At 37.5% G+C, this 19,847-nt stretch overlaps 1 protein-coding gene across 1 annotated transcript in view; it reads left to right on the top strand.

Annotated features, from left to right (window-relative positions):
* Nucleotides 1-19,847, top strand: part of LOC101822725 (mucin-16) — a 170,949-nt gene that overhangs the window by 139,424 nt on the left and 11,678 nt on the right. The window contains exons 89-104 of the mRNA XM_040735245.1: nucleotides 1,697-1,762; nucleotides 3,036-3,157; nucleotides 3,250-3,308; nucleotides 3,438-3,610; nucleotides 4,618-4,653; nucleotides 8,609-8,674; nucleotides 11,107-11,228; nucleotides 11,312-11,370; nucleotides 11,501-11,673; nucleotides 12,933-12,968; nucleotides 14,475-14,540; nucleotides 15,845-15,957; nucleotides 16,041-16,099; nucleotides 16,220-16,392; nucleotides 17,145-17,180; nucleotides 19,610-19,740. Of these exons, the coding sequence (XP_040591179.1) occupies nucleotides 1,697-1,762; nucleotides 3,036-3,157; nucleotides 3,250-3,308; nucleotides 3,438-3,610; nucleotides 4,618-4,653; nucleotides 8,609-8,674; nucleotides 11,107-11,228; nucleotides 11,312-11,370; nucleotides 11,501-11,673; nucleotides 12,933-12,968; nucleotides 14,475-14,540; nucleotides 15,845-15,957; nucleotides 16,041-16,099; nucleotides 16,220-16,392; nucleotides 17,145-17,180; nucleotides 19,610-19,740 (1,490 nt within the window). The remainder of the gene's footprint in view (nucleotides 1-1,696; nucleotides 1,763-3,035; nucleotides 3,158-3,249; nucleotides 3,309-3,437; nucleotides 3,611-4,617; nucleotides 4,654-8,608; nucleotides 8,675-11,106; nucleotides 11,229-11,311; nucleotides 11,371-11,500; nucleotides 11,674-12,932; nucleotides 12,969-14,474; nucleotides 14,541-15,844; nucleotides 15,958-16,040; nucleotides 16,100-16,219; nucleotides 16,393-17,144; nucleotides 17,181-19,609; nucleotides 19,741-19,847) is intronic.

Here is a 19,847-nt window from a genome sequence, read left to right as displayed (position 1 = left end):
TATCATAGCCATTCTGATGGTGTTAATATGCAGTCTTGAAGAAGAGTTAATTGTATTTTTCCAGAATTTCTACATTTTTGAAACCTTTCTCCACCATTTATATTTCATTTAGTAAGAATTATCTGAACCATACCACATTTGTAATTGGGTTGATTTCTTGGTGGCTAACTTTTATTTATTTCTTTCTTCCTTTATATATTTATTTATTTATTCTAGACACTAGCCCTGTGTCAATTACTTCGCTGTTATAAAGAAATTTGCCATTTTGCAGGAAGCTATTTTTGAAACAATGTCATATTTTTCTGTAGAGAAATTTTTAGATTCACGAGGAACTGTTTAATAGTTATTAGTATTTAAGACTAGGCTGTCTAGGTCCAGTATCAAAATTTCTTTGGCATGCCAGTAATTTGAAGTGTATTCCTCAATTACTCCTAAATTAGATCAGGGTACCATGACTTTGGAAATATTATGTAATCTATTTGTAATTATTTTTGGGTATTCAGTGGTCTATTCATCATTTACATTTCTAGCTGTTCATTCTTCCAATTTTCTAGATATTCCTGCATTAAAATCACATTTCCATGAATCCACCTAATCATCATTCTATCCACCCATCCGTCAGCCCATGAATGCATCCATCCATCTACCCATGCATGCATGCATGCATCCATCCATCCATCCATCCATCAGTCTATTCTATGTATTTTATATTTCCTTTATTTCTATCCTCTCTCCTTCCTTTATTCTGGATTCCACTCATAAGAACATCCACATTCATTGATAAATCCAAACTAGTGTCCATTTTCCAGTTTGGACTGTATTTACATTTTTCTTTCTTCATGCACACACACATCCACATGAACTTTCATCTACTGCATCCCTGCCTATATATCTATATAGTCATAACCTGAATAATCATCCACTCTTCTGTCACATACCTCTTATGTATCTTTCAGAGAATGAAGCTAGTCATGGCCACACCTTACATCCTAAGTGTCTCAGCAGACAAGAGAATTCCTGTTTCCCACTGCTTATATCCTGTTTGCACCCAGCTATCTCACTATTTGCCTGTCTGTACAGAACTCCAGAACTCCATTGGTAGTTAGTGCCAAGATCCATTCCCAAATTTTCAGACATGCTTTATTTCTACAAGAAAGATATCACAATCTACCTATGCTATAATCTCTTTATTCATCCATCAAGACACAGACACAAACAAAGGAACACACACACACACACACACACACACACACACACATTTCGCCATCATCAAGCTAACTCACCCAACTGTCTTTTATTATCTCCTTTCTTCAGTCTCTCCAAGTTATCCTTGATTTGATTCTTCTTGAATTCTGCTTTGAAACTACATTTCTCTATCATTCCATCCATCCATCCACTTAACCCTTCTAACTACCTAATACATTTGTGATCTTTGCTTATCCTTTTTGCTGAAATCTAATCACAATATCTTGAGTTAAACCCACTCAAAACTTGTTCACCTTTCCATTGACATAATCACTCTTCAGTTTAGTTCTTGGTTCACATGTGAATGGTGGTTCTCCTTATGACAGAAAATTACTCTAACTCTGAACAGTCTTTGTATGAAGAAAGCAGGTTGAATGGAAGCAGTCCAGATGAATAAAGCATGAAATTCTCTTGGAAATCAGTATTACAGCAATAAAAATGCATTCCACAGCTCCTGAGCCAGGCACCACAACTCTACCTTCTCCGTCTACATCTTTCCAGCCAGAATCTACCACAGGTATCTTGGGATCTCATTGCCTACCTTAGATTAGAGCCCTGTTCCACTGTTCCACCACCTGTCCACCACATTCATGCAGGAAACCAGGATATGATGATCCTAATATCAGGGAGATCTTCATATGTGCAAAGATCAGACAAACAATCCAAATGGGTGATTGCCTCCATGCAGGCAAAGGTGTCTAAGACCAGTAGACTACTCCAATACTTTGGATGTTTGCGGTGTTGGGGAATGAGTGACTAAGAGGCATAGAACATAATGGAGAAAGGGGGAGGATTTCAGGGGAAAATTCCTCATGAACTCATCTATCGGGATGAGTTACAGTCATCCAGTTAAATGAAGCATGAAATGTTCCCTGGAAATGAGGATCTCAGTATAAAGGCGCAGAGACCAGCAACAATATAGTGAATGGGAAGAACTGGAAGAAATTTGATTTCCATGAAAACAATGCTCAACTCCCAGTGCAGGCTCTTTTTGTCTTGCCTAATACCTACAGGTTCATAGTGGTTGGCTCAGGATGGATGTGTAAATGAGAATGAAAGTCATTAGAAGATGTCTAGAATGCTGATGTAGGTTGCATGCTGTTGCTTTCATTAATGATATACTCTAAAGCAGCTTGGGGTGTATGTGTGCATACTTCAGGGAAGCCAAGTAAGAACTCAAGGCAGGAATCTAGAGAGACAACGTAAAGCAAACCCCTGGGGAAAACTGCATACTGACTTGATATCAGCCTGGTATCAGCTACCATTTTTGTACTACCAAAGCCCACCTGCCTAGTTATGATGATGCATACTTGACTGTGTCTGCTACATCAAATAACAATCAAGAAATTTGCCCCAAACATATTGCCTCAAGTAATACAATTTAAGCAATTCTTCAAGTCTTATTTCCACAATACACTACTTCACAACCAATATTAGCCACACCAAGAGTCAAATCATCCAATACAAACTTGACAATGGAAGTGCATATTGAACTATCAGTATATATGTACTATAGACCACTCTGGTGTGAGTTTTCATTTCAGAAGGAGGCTCAGATTAATCAGGTTAGAGAACGTCTTTATACAGAGCATCCCATAAGTCTGCAAGAAATATATGCTGGGCATGTTAAGGAAAGGCAACTTGTGTGATGTGTAGTTAAGAATGGGTATGTTCTGACTGATTGGATATTTTGGGATGTGGAAGAAGACTCAAATGGAATACTAGCTGGTGAGAAGTGAATTTTCCTCTGCTAGCACATATTCTCAGTTGAACATCTTCTCTACCTGCAGGTATGGGGCAGTATCAGCAGATCCTCACAATCAACTTCACCATAACCAACGTCCCATATGCATCAAATGTGAGCAATGCCTCAACTGTGTTCAGCTCAACTGAGAGCATCCTGCTGCACCTGGTGAGAACCTTAAGCCAGCAGCCCTGAGGGACATTAATCCCACATGACCCCTTTATCCACACCTGTTTTCATACCCTCCTGCCCATCCACAGCTAGAACACCTGTTCCAGAATGGCTCCTTCAACTCAAGTTGCAGACTTGATTCCCTCAAGTGAGTCCACTTTGTGTCCATTTTCCAGGAATGATCATTGCTTATATTTGCCATTCTCATGTTTCCCCTTCTTCTGCTTCTGTATTAAATTATGACTAGTCTAAACTCTCTACATGATTCTCTCTGTAGGCCTAAGAAGAATGGAACAGCCACTGGTGTGAATGCCATCTGTGCCTACTACCATGACCCTGCACATCCTTGGATGGACATCCAGGGGCTGTACTCACAGCTGACAAATCTAACACAAGGATTCACACAGCTGGGAATCTTCTCACTGGACAAGGACAGTCTATATGTTAATAGTGAGTATTCCCTGTGGTTTGCTGTAGAATGTACCTGAGCATTATTTATTTTTCCTACCCCTATCAATAATATTGATACTACTGTCTATCCAAGTTTACTATGTGTTCTTAGTACCTTGCTCGGTGTATGTTCAAAATGTGTACAAATTCAACAAATGGAGGGCTGTGAATATATTTGCTGAGATATCTTTCTAATCTACTTCAATCCAGAAATGTATCCCAATTCTTATTGTTCCATCATTCATTTGCAGTGGATTTTCCATCCTGATCAGTCAGACATAGAAAATTGCTTGCAGATATCCCCAGAGAATTATCAGTTCAAGGACTCTATGTATTGTCAATTGACAAACCATTTTAACCATAATACCCCATAATGTTGGCAAGGAGCTATAATGTGTTTACATTATTCTGAACTGAACATAGAAATCAAACAAGCACAGAGCTGAAATGGACTTGCCTGTCTCCTATACTGAGTTCTGACCAAGTGAAATGATGATGTGCTTGATTTTTATATGCAATCTGTTTCATTAAGCCATTTAAAGTATTTTTGTAGCATTTCCACCCTCTTATCATTTTCCATTCATTATTTACTATATACCATAGTTTATTCATAATACACAGAGTAAGTATCTTTTCCACATGTTATTGCAGTAGTGGAACACACTGTATTTTTTGTCTGTATTATATACGTCAAATTAAACTATAAACTTCGAATTAACATGGAATAATTCCCATGGAAAATAAGGAACTGCTGGATGGATGCATATTGGTATAAGAGATGGGAAGATAATATTATGTGTGAAAATATGGTTTCTAAAAGACTAGTGACAACATGCTAGACATAGGGGAAGAGATGGGTATAGTGGAAAATATGGGAGAATTCCTATCTTTCAACATGAATAGTTGTTCAATAATCTATACAAGGGTGATGGGTGGCCATAAGTACTAAGGCATGCAGAATCATTTCCTTTGCTCTTCCTTCCCCTTACATGTCTTCTATTTTCTAGGCTATAGTAAACCTGGTCCAGAAGAAACTTCTACAAGTATGTATCAATTTAGATGAACCTGTTTCTTTGTCCCTCATTTCCCCTCATTGTCCTCATTGACCAAAATACATGCCAGTCTGTTGAGAGAGTTCAAAGTCTCAATGAAAGGCAGATGCAGAGAAATTGCTCTTTTCTTAAAACTACAGCTCTCATGTTTGGTTTCTGGATTTTCCATATTCTTCTTGGTTGGATAAAAATATTTGTTAAAGTGTAACTTACAGATCTATGGGGCTTAGTTTAGATAGTTAATGTTGAATTTATGTCTCCTAAAATGGAAATGTCCCCATCAGGGCTCATTAACAAGCTGCAAATTTTGATAAATATTTAGGTATTTTACCTAAAGTTCCCTTCTCCCTTTTGCTTTTTCTAATTTGTATGATTTCTTTGTGACTTTTATACAATGAATTTTAGTTGCTATCATATCAGTGGACATGTGTTACCAGGCCAGTCATTGTTGTAACCTAAAGGGTTAACAACTGAGTAAGTTTGGAGATTCCTTTCCTCCTCCACTAGCATGCACAGCACCTTCCAGCACTCTAAAGTTAGCCAGAAGGGATGAAACTTCCAGCTGAGTAACAGACTTCTCTTTCCATGTGCTTTGGCTCTAGTGTGTGTTAAATTCAGGCATATGTTTCTAAGAAAGAAGTTCAGGAGGGTAACCAAGAGCATTGGCAATAGGTAGTAAACTTTGTGAGTCTTAGCACATCACTCACCAAAACCTCCAAAAGGAATAATCCATTCCTGATTCTGGGCTATTATTTGTCATTGTGTGGTGTCTAATTGGGCACTGTGGTCCCATTATATAGCAGCTCCATTTAGACTCTTTATATGTGTGTATACGTATATTTCAGGAGGCTTCTATAGTGCTAGTGTTCTATGTGACTTTTTTGAATGCCTGTTTTTTTAATTGCTCCATTTATTCCCTCTCTACATGGTCATCCTAATTTCGTCTAAATGTGGCCCTGCCCTTTCCATTTAAATCCTTAATACCACCATATCCTATCAAATGAAGCATACACATCTAAAGATTCAAAGCCAGCATCTACAAATGATTGAAGACATATGACTTCTCTCTGGTTCCAGCTTACTTCACTCAGGATTGTTTCCAGCTCCATCCATTTACCTGCACATTTCTTAATCCTGTCATTTTTTTATTTAAATGTTTCTGCATTTTATTTTGATGTCATATTCTCACTCTCCTTATTGCTCTCAGGTTCTCTCTACTTTCTGACTCACCAAATTTATTTTCTTCCTCTCTCTATCCTCATTCTCTCACTATCTCCCCCTCTGTACCCCAGAGACAAAAGTAAAAATCCAAATACACAATAAAAAAACCAAATAAATTCAAAACAAATGAAAATGAAATAAAAATCTCATATCATAATTAAAAGTAAAAATCATGGAGTCAGTTTTCTATTATCAAACTATTTCTTGTCATGAGTCCTTCTCAGGATGTTTTTAATAGACACAGTGAAACAGCACTGGAAAAATATTAATTTTCCCTTTCCAGGCAGGTATTAATTGCAAGTAGCTTCTTGGGTAGGGGTGTAACTTTGTGTCCACTTCCCTTTCTCAGTGGTGTAATTTGGCTAATTTAAACTTGTATAGGTCAAAGAATTGTAGATGACTCCAAGGAAATAATATCTTCAAGAAACAATGGGACTGATCCACACATAAACTCAAAATGACTATGGCAATTGTATTATTCTTACCAGCTCGGCAATACTATGTAAATCTACCATATTTTTATTATGTATGCATCCGTTAGCAGACATCTCATTGTTAGAATTGCCTAGATATTCGGATAAGAGTGGCAATAAACTTTGACAGGTATATTACTCCATAGAAGCTTATAGATTCACTTGAATATATGCCCAAGAAAGATAATGCTGGATCTCATATCTCATAGTAGATCTATTGCTGCCATTTTTCATAATCTCCACACTTATATTTGTAGTTATTACACCCCCATTAGAAGTGAATAATTGTTCGTGTTTCCTCACATCCATGTTTGCATTTGCTGTCATTTCTTTTTTGATTCTTCTGCTTTGCTTTTTGTAATAGCCATCTGATGGGGTAAGATGCAATCTTAAAGAAGTGTTAATTGCATTTTCCCTGATTTTCCACATTTTTAAATGTTTCTCCACCATTTATATTGCATTTAGTAAGAATTATCTGGTGCATGCCACATTTCTACTTGGGTTGATTTCTCAATGGCTAACATATATTTATTTATTTATTTATTTATTTATTTATTTATTTATTTATTTATTTTAGACACTACTCTGTGTCAATTATTTAGCTGGTATAAAGAATTTTGCCATTCTGCAGAAATCCATTTTATTCAAACCATGTCATCTTTTTCTTTTAGAAAAAACTTTTAGATTCATGAAGAACTGTTTATTAATTACTAGTCTTTAAGAATATACTGTCCAGGTTCAGTCCCAAAATTTCTTTCCCATGCCAGTAAGTTCAAGTGTATTCCCCAGCTACTCCTAATTTAGATCTGGTTACCAGGACCTTTCAATTTGCGGTGAGTTTTTGGTACTCAGTGGCCTATTCATCATTTACATTTCCAGCTATTCATTTTCCATTTTTCTAGATATTCCTGCACTCAAATCACATTTCCATTGATCCATCTAATCATCATTCTATCCATCCACCCATCCTTCCATCTACTCTCCTATCTATTTTATATTTCCTTTGTTTCTTCCCTCTCTCCTTCCTTTATTCAGGATTTCATTCATTCAATTATTCCCATTTATTCAAAAATCCAAACTCCATTTTACAATTTGGATTTTATTTCCTTTTTTCTTTATTCATACACACATACACCACATGAACTTTTCATCTACTGCATCCCTGCCTATATATCCATATATAGATAACCTGTATGATCAGCCACTCTTCTCTCAGCTACTACTTATGTATCTTTCAGTCCATTCACATATTTATGCACCCATTTCTTCTGTTTGCATAACTGTTTATCATTCACTTTCTATTTTTCCTTTATCTGTGAATTCATGAACCAATCCATTCATGTATCCATATATGCAGCACCCATCTACTCATCCATGCACCTTCCCATCTATTTAGTAATCATCTACACATCTATATACCTATGTGGTGGCATCTTGCTTTTACAAATAAAGCCTATCTGAAGGCCAGAGAATGGAGCTAACCATGGCCACACCTTACATCCTTAGGGTCTCAGCAGACAAGAGAGCAAGTTCCTGTTTCTCCCGGCTTATATCCTGTTTGCACCCAGCTATCTCACTTCTTACCTGTCTGTATAGACCTCCAGATCTCTATTGGCAGTTAGTGGCAAGATCTATTCCCCAAGTTTCAGACATGCTTTATTTGTACAAGCAAGATATCACCATATACCTATGCTATAATCTCCTTATTGATGCATCAACACACACAGACAGACACATACACAGGAACACACACACACACACACACACACACACACGCTCTCCATCATCAAGTTTATTCACCTAGATGTTCTTTATTATCTCCTTTCTTCAGTCTCTCCAAGTTATCTGTGATTCAATTCTTCCTGAATTCTTCTTTGAAACTACTTTTATCATTCTATCCATCCATATACTTTTATTTTCTACTTTCATCTTCTAACTTCCTAATACATTTGTGTTCTTTGCTCATCATTTTTGCTGAAAACTAATCACAATATCTTGAGTTAAATCCCCCCCAAGTCTTGTTCACTTTTCCATTCACAAAATCACTCTTGAGTTTAGTTCATAAGTGAATGGTGTTTCTCCCTCTGACAGACAATTAACTCTAACAATGAACAGTGTTTGTATGAGAGAGCAGAAGGCTTTCTGAAATGATTCATCCTGAACTGAATCTCTCAGGATGAGTGGAAGCAGTCCAGAAAAGCATGAAATATTCTTGGAAATCAGTATTTCAGCAATGACAATACCTTCCACAGCTCCTGAGCCAGGCACCACAATTCTGCCTTCTCCATCTACATCTCTGCAGCCAGAATCTGCCACAGGTATCTTGGGATCCCAGTGCCTACCCTTAGATCAGATCCCCTGTTCTACTCTTCTACCACCTCTCTACCAGATACAGCCAGGAAACCAAGATATGAAGACCCTAGTATCAGGGTGATCTTCATATGTGCAAAGTACAGACTAACAATCCAAATGTGTGATTGCCCACATGCAGGCAAATGTGTCTGAGACAAGTAGACTACTGCAATACTTTGGATGGTTGTGGTGTTGGGGAATACAGCTAAGAGGCCTATAACATAATGGAGAAAGGAGAAGGATTTCCAGAGGAAAATTCCTCAAGAACTGAATCAATCAAGATGAGTAGTCATCCAGATAAATGAAGCATGAAATGTTCCTAAAATAAGGATCTCAGTATAAAGGCTCAGAGACCAACAGCAATATAGTGAATGGGAAGAACTGGGAGGAATTTGATTTCCATGAAACATAATGCTCAACTCCAAGTACTGCCTCTATATGTTCTGCTTAGAACCTATCGAGGCATAATTGTAGGGTCAGGATGCATGTGTAAATGAGACTTGGAAGTCATTGGAAGACTACTTGAATGCTGTTTTAGGTTACTTTCTGTTGCTGTGATAAATGTGGAAGTTGGGGAAATATGAGTTTATTTCAACATATGGGCCCACTCACAGTCTATACTATTTTTACCCTTTTTTAATTCATTCATTTTTTACATTTCAATTCCAGTTCCCCTTCCCTCTTGTTCCCCCTCCTACCATCTGTAAGACCTCCCGTAGGAAGTCAGGACAAATGCACCTCTCCACCCCCATACCCTGTGTCTAGGCTATGCAAGGTATCTCTCCATATAGAATGGTTTCACTAGGTCAGTTTGTTCATTAGTGTTATATCTTGGACCCACTGCCAGTGGCCTCATATATTGTCCCAGTCACACCATCATCACCTATATTAAGGGAGTCTAGTTCAGTCTTATGCAGGTTAGTTACTGTCAGACCTTAGTCAGTGATCTCTCAATCACAGGTCAGCTGATTCCGTGGGTTTCCCCATCATGGTCTTGACTCCTTTGTATTATTGCTCCTGCCTCACTTCAATTTTACTCCAGGAGCTTGGCCCTTTGGTTTGCTGTGGATTTCTACATGTGCTTCCATCTGTTTCCGGAGTAGGGTTCTCTAGGATTATGGATTGTAGGCTGGATATCTTTTTCTTTATGTCTGGTATGCACATATGAGTGAGTACATACTATATTTGTCTTTCTTTTGGGGGATTACCTCACTCATGATTTTTCCTAGTTCTGTGTATTTGTCTGCACATTTTAGAATGTCATTGCTTCTTGCACCTGAGTAGTACTCCATTGTGTAAATGTACCATATTTTGCTTATCCATTCTTCACTTGAGAGGCACCTAGGTTGTTTCCAAGATTAGGTTATTATGAAAAGTATTGCTATGAACATAGTTGAGCAACTGTCCTTGTGGTGTCAATGTGCCCCCTTTTGGTGTATGCCCAGCAGTAGTATTGCAGGGTCATGAGGTAGGTTAATGTCTAATTTTCTGAGGAATCACCATACTGATTTTCACTGCAGCTGTACAAGTTTGCACTCCCTTTCTCTACACCTTCTCCAGCATAAGCTGCCATTGGTGCTTTTGATCGCAGTCATTCTGATCAGTTTAAGATGTAATGTTAGAGTGGTTTTGATTTTGATTTCCCTGATGCCTAATGTTGATAAGCATTTCCTTAAGTGTCTTTCTGCTATCTTGAAACAGTCTATACTTAAGAGAGGCTAAGTAAGAACTCAAGGGAGTAACTTAGAGAGAGGATATAAAGTGGACCAAGGGGGAAACACTGCTTACTGACTTGACTTTGGCCTCATATCAGCTATCTTTCTTGGACAACACAAGCTCCCCTGCATGGTGGTGGTACTGCTCACAACTGACTTCACCTTCTATATCAAATAGCAATCAAGAAAATGCCTCATAGATATTCCCACAGGTCAGTCTGATGGAAGCAATTCCTCAAAACTTCTTCACAAGTGTGACTAGTTGACAACCAATATAAGCCACCACAGGTGTCAAATTGGCAAGCCTGTGCTTGACACTAAAAGCAGACATGGAAGCATGGGAGGTAATGGCCTATGAACCATCACTGTGAGAGTTTTCATTTCAGAAATATGCTTCAAGTGCTAAGGACAGAGAACATCTTTAGACAGAGCATCCAATAAGTCTGCAGGAAATATATTCTGGGAATGAGAAGATAAAACTTAAGGTAGAACGAAGAGGGAATTAATGTTAGGAACTTTCAGGAAAGGTGATTTGTGTAATATGTAGTTCAGAATGGGTAGGTTCTGATCTGAATGGATACTTTGGGATATGGAAGATGACTGAAATGGAAGACAAGCTGGTGAAAACAGAATTTTTCTCTGCTATCAACAAATTCACAGTTGTACGTCTTCTCTACCTGCAGCTATGAGCCACCATCAGCAGATCCTCACAATCAACTTCACCATAACCAACCTTCCATATGCATCAAATGTGAGCAATGCCTCAGCTGTGTTCAACTCAACTGAGAACATTGTGCTGCACCAGGTGAGAACCTTATGCCAGCAGCCCTGAGGGACATTAATCCTACATGATCCTTTTATCCACATCTCTGTCTTGCCCATCCACAGCTAGAACACCTGTTCCAAAATGGCTCCTTCAACTCAAGTTGCAGACTGGATTCCCTCAAGTGAGTCTATTTTCTGTCCATTTGCCAGGAATGACCACTGCTTATTTTTGCCATTCTCATGTCTCCCCGTTCTTCTGCTTCTGTACTAAATTATGACTATTCTAAACTCTCTACATGACTCTCTCTCTAGGCCTAAGAAGAATGGAACAGCCACTGGTGTGAATGCCATCTGTGCCTACTACCATGACCCTGCACATCCTTGGATGGACATCCAGGGGCTGTACTCACAGCTAAAAGATCTAATGCAGGGAATTACACAGCTGGGCAACTACTCACTGGACAAGGATGGTTTATTTATCAATGGTGTGTGTGCTCTTTGGGTTGCTATGAGTTGTCCTTACTTATTCTTTAGTTTCCTACACTTCTGAGTATATAAAAATTTCTCTGAACTTCAGAAGATATTGTAAATGTCTTCTTTATGCTTGCACTCAACAGTCTTTCCCAACACCTCGAGTCTGCATTTTTTCTGTCTGCACTGATTGTTTGAAATGCCTGAAATGCCATTGCTTATGGTTATGAACATAAATATTTACAAAGCAGTTTGAAGCTATGAATTTTTGGAACATTGAAGTAATTTTCCATGTAGAGCTATTTACCTTCTCAATCAGATGTTTTTAGGAGATTTAAAATACCATAAATAAACAATTCCAAAATCCATTCTGAAATCAGTTGGATACTCAGAGCACATCTTACCTGAGAATTTGGCAATGTAACACACAAGGTTCACAGCTAGGTAAATACAGCTAGGTTAATTAGTTTCTCTCTCAGCAGCCTGCATTTAACCTTCTGCTACAAGGTACACCAGTCAGTAGTGATTGAGCTTCCAGTTCAATTCAAAATTGACTGTGTCCTACATTCCAAAGAGTTGCTGTCTTGTCTTTCCATCTACTACCCTCATTTTAATAATCAGAACTGAAGAAAGGGAAAGGAAATTTACACTCCTATAATAGGTTTATTGATAATTAGAAGTTTGATGATCTGAATTTTGGTCTGTTTACTCTAATTCTGAAATTTTGAGACATACATAGGATTTTAGCCCTCATAAAGTATACAATTCAATATATTATCTACTCAAGGGTGTCAAGCATCTTAACCAAACACTAATCAAGGCAGAAGAGACAAGTAAGCTACATATGCAGTTTGTCTCAATGTAAACTACCACGAGGCACAGAATTTTTTCAGTACTATATTATTCAAATAGAAGTGGGGAAACCACATATATAAAGGGCTCGATAAACATAAACTGGGTGAATAGATAGAGTGAGAGTACAAGGGAACATGATAGTGTAGGTGGGTATGTATAAATGGGAATTGAGATATGATAGATTTTATGAGAAGCTCTTGTGAGGAACATGCTCTAGAAGTAGTAAAGAATTGTTGGATCTGGCTGAAGTGGCAATACATTATTTTTCATATTGACATTTATGTTACCTCTTGGAACCAAAATAGTTGCTAAATAATTATATACAAGGATATGCATCCGTATCTGTCCCAAGTGTACTAAGGCATGGTGTATGGAGCCTTGTTGCTACTTCCCCTTACATGTGACTTTTGTGTTATAGGTTACAATGAACATGGTGCAGAAGGACTTCCTACAAGTATGTATCAGTTTGGACTATGTAGGTCATGATCATAGACATTTCTATTCATTTCTAAAGGAAACTTATCCTAAGAATAAGCCAATGTCTTGAAAGGGACTAAAGCCTTAGTGGAAGAAAATTTGTGGTCTCTGGTCTTTTCTTGTAATTTCAGTTCAAGTGCCAGATTTCTGATTTTTCTTCTCTCCTCTTGGTTGGAGAAAGATTTTTATATAAGTGTTACCTGCAGAATTACAGAGCTGAGTTCAGAAGAAGATTGTAGTTTTTGTGTTCTAAAACAAATAAAATGTCCCCTCATAGGAGCTTCATAGTTAAGCAGAAAATTATGATAGCTACTTAAGTTATTTTGACAAAATTTTCACTTTCTCTTGTTTGGTGACTCATTCCTCTGTCTTCCTAGCTATATATTTTTTTTCATTTTTCTACTCACTCATCCTCAGGCACCACATTTCCATCCATCTATCTATCTATCTATCCATCCACATATATACTCATATATCTTTCCACATATCTACTTGTTTATCCTCCCACTCACTTTCTTGCCGATTCTCATGTATAATCCCCATTCCTTCTGTTTTTTCCTTCTAATGTTCAATTGTTAATCCATTTTCATCCCCCGCATCCATCCATCAATATTTTTACCCATTGTCTTGCTTATCATTGACTAATTAATTGTTTACTTTCTCTGTCTATCTACCAACACATGAATATACCTACATAACCATCTATCCAGCTGGACAACCACCCACCTACCTAGAAATCCATCCATATGTCTACCTACTTCTATACCTGTCAATTTGTCCATCTATCTACAAATCACCTCCTTCTGTCTATTTGCCTGGTTGGAATTACTTCTTTCTGTCTTTTATTCATATATATATATATACATATACATACATATATATATATTTATCCATCCATCTATGTACCTCTTCATATATTAACCCATTGACCCCTACATCTATATTTATGTATATTTGTCAATCTACCTATCCATCTGCCAACATTTTCTGTCCAGTTTTCTTCTTAGCATGTTCTCCCCAACCCGTCCTTACTCTTTATAGCCCTACAACCATCCAAATATCCACCTACACCAATCCTTGCATCCATCACCCATATACCCATCTACTCACCCACATGCCTATCTGTCACCATATACATTTATTTATCTACTGTTTCTTAAATCTTATCTTCCTTATGTCATTCTATCTTATCTTTATTTTTATTTTTATTTTTAATCTGTTTTGACTATTAATTTATTTATCATCCTTCTACACATGCATTCATTTCTTCTACATTTTTTGTCTTCCAGTTCATCTGGCCTATTTGTTTACCCTACTTTAACTATCTTGAATTGATAACACTCACAGTTTTGTCTGCCTTCATTCTGGCAATTACTCTTGTTTATTATCCACCTGGGAATGATTTTCATAGCATGGATCACTGATGGAATGTTCTCTCGTTATGTGACATCTCTGTCCATCCTGATGACAATCTTTTCTCCAGATCCTGAGTTACCCACTACCATCCTCGCTTCTCCATCAACATCTATGCAGCCAGAACCCACAATAGGTATGCTGGAACTCTTTTTTCTATTCTAGCTGAGGTTCCCATTCCACTCCTTCACTACCTAACTTCCATATGACAACTAGAAAACTAGAGTGTAAATATCCTAGTGGTGAGGCCATCATTATAATAATAAATATAAGTCTAGAAATTCAATCAGATGCCTCCCTTCAAGCAACCACCAGACTCTGAATTAATAATTATAATACAGTGAGGAATTTTAGTGGGAGAGGAGCCATATAGCATAATATAAATATGCAATGACTTCCTGGGGAATGTTGCACCTGAACTGAATCTCTCAATATGAGTAGAGTATCCCAGATAAATAAAGAATGGAGTTTTATCGAGAGTATTCCCTCAGGGAGGGCTCAGTGGCTCACAGCAACCTATTTTGATGGGAGAGTAGAGAATTTGGTTTACCTGAACCAAAAAAGCTCCACTCCAGTATAGCTTCTGTATATCTTGTTGTGGACTCACAGGGTCATGCTAGTAGTTGAGGAATGGATAAGTAACTAATGATAAAAAGTCAGTAGACACCAAATGAGAAAAGAACTTGAATGCCTAATCAAATGGATTCACTTTGGGATTGGGGAGATTGTACAGTGGTTAAAGTATTTGCTAAACCAACATGAGGACTACAGTTTTAAAATTACAACATGGTAGCCTATCCATAAACTCAGCACTTGGAAAGAGAAGAAAGAGGGCTCCCATGAAAACTGACCAGCTAGTATAGTCAATAATGTAACCCTAGTTTCAATAAGAGACCTTGCCTCAATATATAAGGTTGATAGAGATCAAGGAAGATAGTTGATATCAGTTCCTGACCCCCACATTTACACATGCAGACATGCATTCATGTATGCACCTGCACGCACGCACACACACACACACACACACACACACACGAAACAAAACTACAGTAAAATAAACTTGATATTGAAAGTTCAAAGGAGTTATAAGTAATCCTAGAGTTGGGGAAGTCCTAGTGAGGTTTCCATTATATAATGATTCTTCTGTTGGAGTACGTAGATAACATCCTTCAGACAAAAAAATTCAATGGGTATTCTAGTGTGTACAAAGGATGATAAGACATAGCTGTGATGGGGAAGCAGAGAGAATTCATATGAAGAACACTCAGAAAAGAGTGTTAGTGTGATGTGCAGATGAAGAGCTGTTCAGGTTCTTTCATGGATGGGTACATTGTAGGTAGTCATACAATGGGAAAGAAGATGACCTGGTTAGTGCAAGAGATAAGATTTATCCCACATAAACTATAACTTGTGATTATTTATTTTCCTCTCTTCCTGTAGCTATGGGGCATTTGAAGACTTTCACACTCAGTTTCACCATCTCCAACCTCCCATACTCAGCAGGCATGAGCTCCGCCATGTTCAACTCTACGGAGAGGATCCTGCAAAACTTGGTGAGATGCTCATTTTGATAACTTCCTGTTGGATGAGGTCTATTCCCGCCTCCATTATCTCTTCCCTTGCTTTTCCTTTTCAGCTTGGACCATTGGTCCAGAATGAATCCCTCTATTCAGATTGCAAGCTGGTTTCCCTCAGGTAATTATACTTTTTAATTCATTTCATCCCTTGTTGTGACTTTTTTACTTGGTCCTCCTTCTTTGGAATTTACATCCCTATTAGAATCTTTCTAATTTCTCTATATTCCTTTCTCTTCAGGTCTAAGAAGAATGGAACAGCCACTGGGGTGCATGCTACCTGCTCCTATCACCATAACCCAGCACATCCTGAGCTTGACACTCAGGAGCTGTATACAAAGCTGAGCCAGTTGACTCATGGAGTCACCCAGCTGGGCAACTATATGCTGGACCAGAATAGTCTCTATGTCAATGGTGAGTGTGTTCTGTGTTTTGCTGTGGAGCATTTCCAGGCATCCTTTAATGTTTTTCTATACCTGCCAAAGTTACTGGTAGTGTCTGTCTGATCTTAGTGTTTCTAGGTTCTTAGTATTTCTTCAAAGAATTGAAATAGGACACACAAATAATTAAACAGCAAGAGCTTTTTTGTTTGTTCATTTTGTTTTTATTGTTGTTTATGATGTTAAGTAGCAAGAGCTTTAATTCAAAAGCAAAGCAAAATATATAGGTCAGATAAACTGCAAAGAAGCATCAAGCTGAAGCTAGATTTGCTCAAGAGTCTTGAGTCATTTTCTTTGGGTCCTGGAAGAAGTTGAGTTGTTTGCTAGGTGTGGGGTGCAGCTGGCTTTTTGTTTTGATTATTATATGTAGGTCATATAAATCTTTGTTTACTATAGCTATACTTTCTAATGATGCACTTTGCTTTAATCATATTCATGCCCAATCATGCACTCTTAAGTTAGTAAATAGAGAATTTCCCCTAAAAGTATACTCAAGCATCTAAAACCAGTTTGGGATGGATTGGTATCCTGTCACTAGTTCATAAATATGTTTAATGCCCATAAAGGGGGTAAGTAACAGATGATGGCTAGTAAGCTGGTAAGAAGTTGTGGTGGTGGAGTGACTTATTGCTCCAATTAGAAAGGAATGTATCTACAGATGGGGTCCCAGATTGCTAAACTGTTTTCACAAATACCTCACTAATACCTTTCCTCCTTATTTTCTAGGTTATACTCACCAGATTGCAGAAACTACCCCTAGTGGTAAGTGACCCAATAACAACCCTCGTTCCATTGTATTCAGGGTGGGAAACAACAGTTCTTACCCGTATCTTCAACAATCCAGGATAGAATGACTAGAAACACACACTAGGGTATCCCCAGAACTAAACAAGGTATGAATCACTTCCATTTTATTAGCAGGAATCAGAGAGAGTACCATTAAATATTAATTGGGTAGCCAGGGACTGTGGTGTGCACATTTGGTCCTCAATGTTTGGAAAGATGAGGCAGGAAGATTATTTAAACCCATAGGTTTAAAGCCATCTTGAAAAACAGCAAGTAGTGGTCTTAAAATAGGTTATTTCAGTGGGTGGATAGAAAATAATTATACAAGTCAAATACTTTATAAAAGAAAGTCAGGCCTCTAGCTCATGAACTAGGAAAGCCATTGGCAACCATGATTGGTTGTCCTGAACCTGCATTTACAATGAGTATTTCATGACATTATTCTATTTCATTCTCTGTAAAACCAAGTTAGCCTGAGTGTTGGTTGTAGAATAATAACCTTCCCTAAACTGTCACAAGGAGGGCAGATAAATAACGAGAAATGTGCTTCCCAAACAAAATGTCATCTATTTTAAAGTTGATTATTCCTTTGTTTTTACCCACCTGCTTTGATGACATTTAAGGGATAAGTAAAACTATATGTAGCTAAACTGATCACAGTGATAGTTTGGGGCAAGCATAGCTTGTGAAATGACTTACTACAATCAAGAATAGTTTACACATGTATCCTGCAAATAGCTACTGAAAGGTAGAGGCACAGACAGAAATAACAAGAAGAATATTTAAAATCCCTTCTCATAACTCGGCCCAGTGACTAATACTTATAATCCTAGTATTCAGGAGCAAGGGGCTTATCCTCAGTACAAGACCAACTTGGGCAACCTAGTAAGTTCCCACTCCATTGAAGTGGAGTGAAACTTTGTCTCAATAATTCAAAACCAAACCAAGCATCTTCTATTAAAACTTTAAGGGTATATTGATAGGAAAATGGTAGAGAAAATGGGGAGAAAGAAGGAGATAGGAAACTAAGAATGGATATGACCATACATATTTATGCATGTATGGAAATGCCTGACTGAAGCCACTTTGTATAATTAACATGTTAAATTATCAATTATATGTACATATTAATTACAGCTACCATGTGTTACAAGAATCTTCAGAGCTTTACCTTATTAAAAACTTTTTTCTATATTTATTTTTTTTAAATTGTACTTTTAAATGGCCCGCAAATACATAATAAGTTGCTAACATGTTCCTGGGAGAAAATGTTGCCATTCATTTTTGCATAGAGTAATGTTTAAATCATGTTAAACATATCTAACTCCATGTTTGTCACATCTTTATAGTAAAACCATACTTTAAAATCCTTTCCTATTTCTGAAGTTTTCAGTTCAGTGTCATCATCTGTAGTTACTTTCTGTGTAAGAGTACCAGAGTTTCTTACATTGATATAACTGGAACTGAAGGCTAGTTGATCAACTTTTGACTATCCTCTTCCTTTGCCTGAGCCTCCAGTCATTACAATTCTCAACTTCCATTAAGTCACCTCTAGAATACAGGTATTTATCAGAAGTATCCTTCAGTTTCTACAAATGAGAATTCATTTTCGGTCTGTGGTGTTATCTACTCATCAGTTGATGGACACTTCAGTTGAGAAACCATACCTTTTGACTAACAGCTCCCCATCTCACACACACACACACACACACACACACACACACTGATAGTACTATTCTATTCATTGCCTCTGTATTTATTGTCTCAGAATTGTCTTGGAAATTCCATATATTTTCACAAAATAATTATTCCACTTATAAGTGAGATCCTAAGACGTTTATTTTTCCAATAATTTATTTCACATGATATAATAGCCTCCAAACTGATTTGTGATAAATGTTAATTCAAGATCCAGTTGTCTGACCCATGTGTTCCTTGGGAAAAGGATCATAGATTCTTCCATATGGGATTTCTTTATGTTAGCAAGTCTCACATGGCCAGCAGTGTATTGTAGTTCAGAGGATTGGTGAGACTAGGCAGGATTTCCAAAATGGAATCTGATATGACAGAAGTGTACTTAATACTGTGACAAGATAGTGAACAAGATAGGTGTGTGTATTTCCCTCAAGATCCATCATGTTGGACTTCTGAAACATAAATGAGTAAAAACGGTGGAAGAACATTCCAGAAAATAGAACTCAAGTAAGAAAAGAGAAATATCTGAGTGATATGAACATCTGTAAAACTTCAATTTGCCCCCTACTTTGGAGTAACTTTCTGTTTGTGAGTCCTCTATATCACTAGCATACACACCTACTTTCAGTTAATTCTCATAGCAGAAATAGGTTTTCTACATAACTCCAGTCCTGTGCAAAGAACTAATGGTCTTTCCTCTGTTATTATAGGCTATGTGCTCCCGAATGTGACAATAAAGGGCACATACCAGCTAAACTTTCATATCATCAACTGGATCCTCAGTAACACAGACCCAACATCTTCAGAGTATATCATGTTAGAGAAGGACATCGAGGATAAGGTGAGGCCACTTTCAAATCTCCTATCTCTCCCTTCCCTGAGTACCCATATCATTGCTCCATCTGATGTATATCTACCAAGTAATTATTTCAACTTCTCAACTTTACC

This window comes from Mesocricetus auratus, unplaced genomic scaffold (assembly GCF_017639785.1).
Source record: "Mesocricetus auratus isolate SY011 unplaced genomic scaffold, BCM_Maur_2.0 Super-Scaffold_100044, whole genome shotgun sequence".
NCBI lineage: Eukaryota > Metazoa > Chordata > Mammalia > Rodentia > Cricetidae > Mesocricetus > Mesocricetus auratus.
Note: the sequence above shows the minus strand (reverse complement) of the source record. Positions and strands in the feature narration are given on the sequence as shown.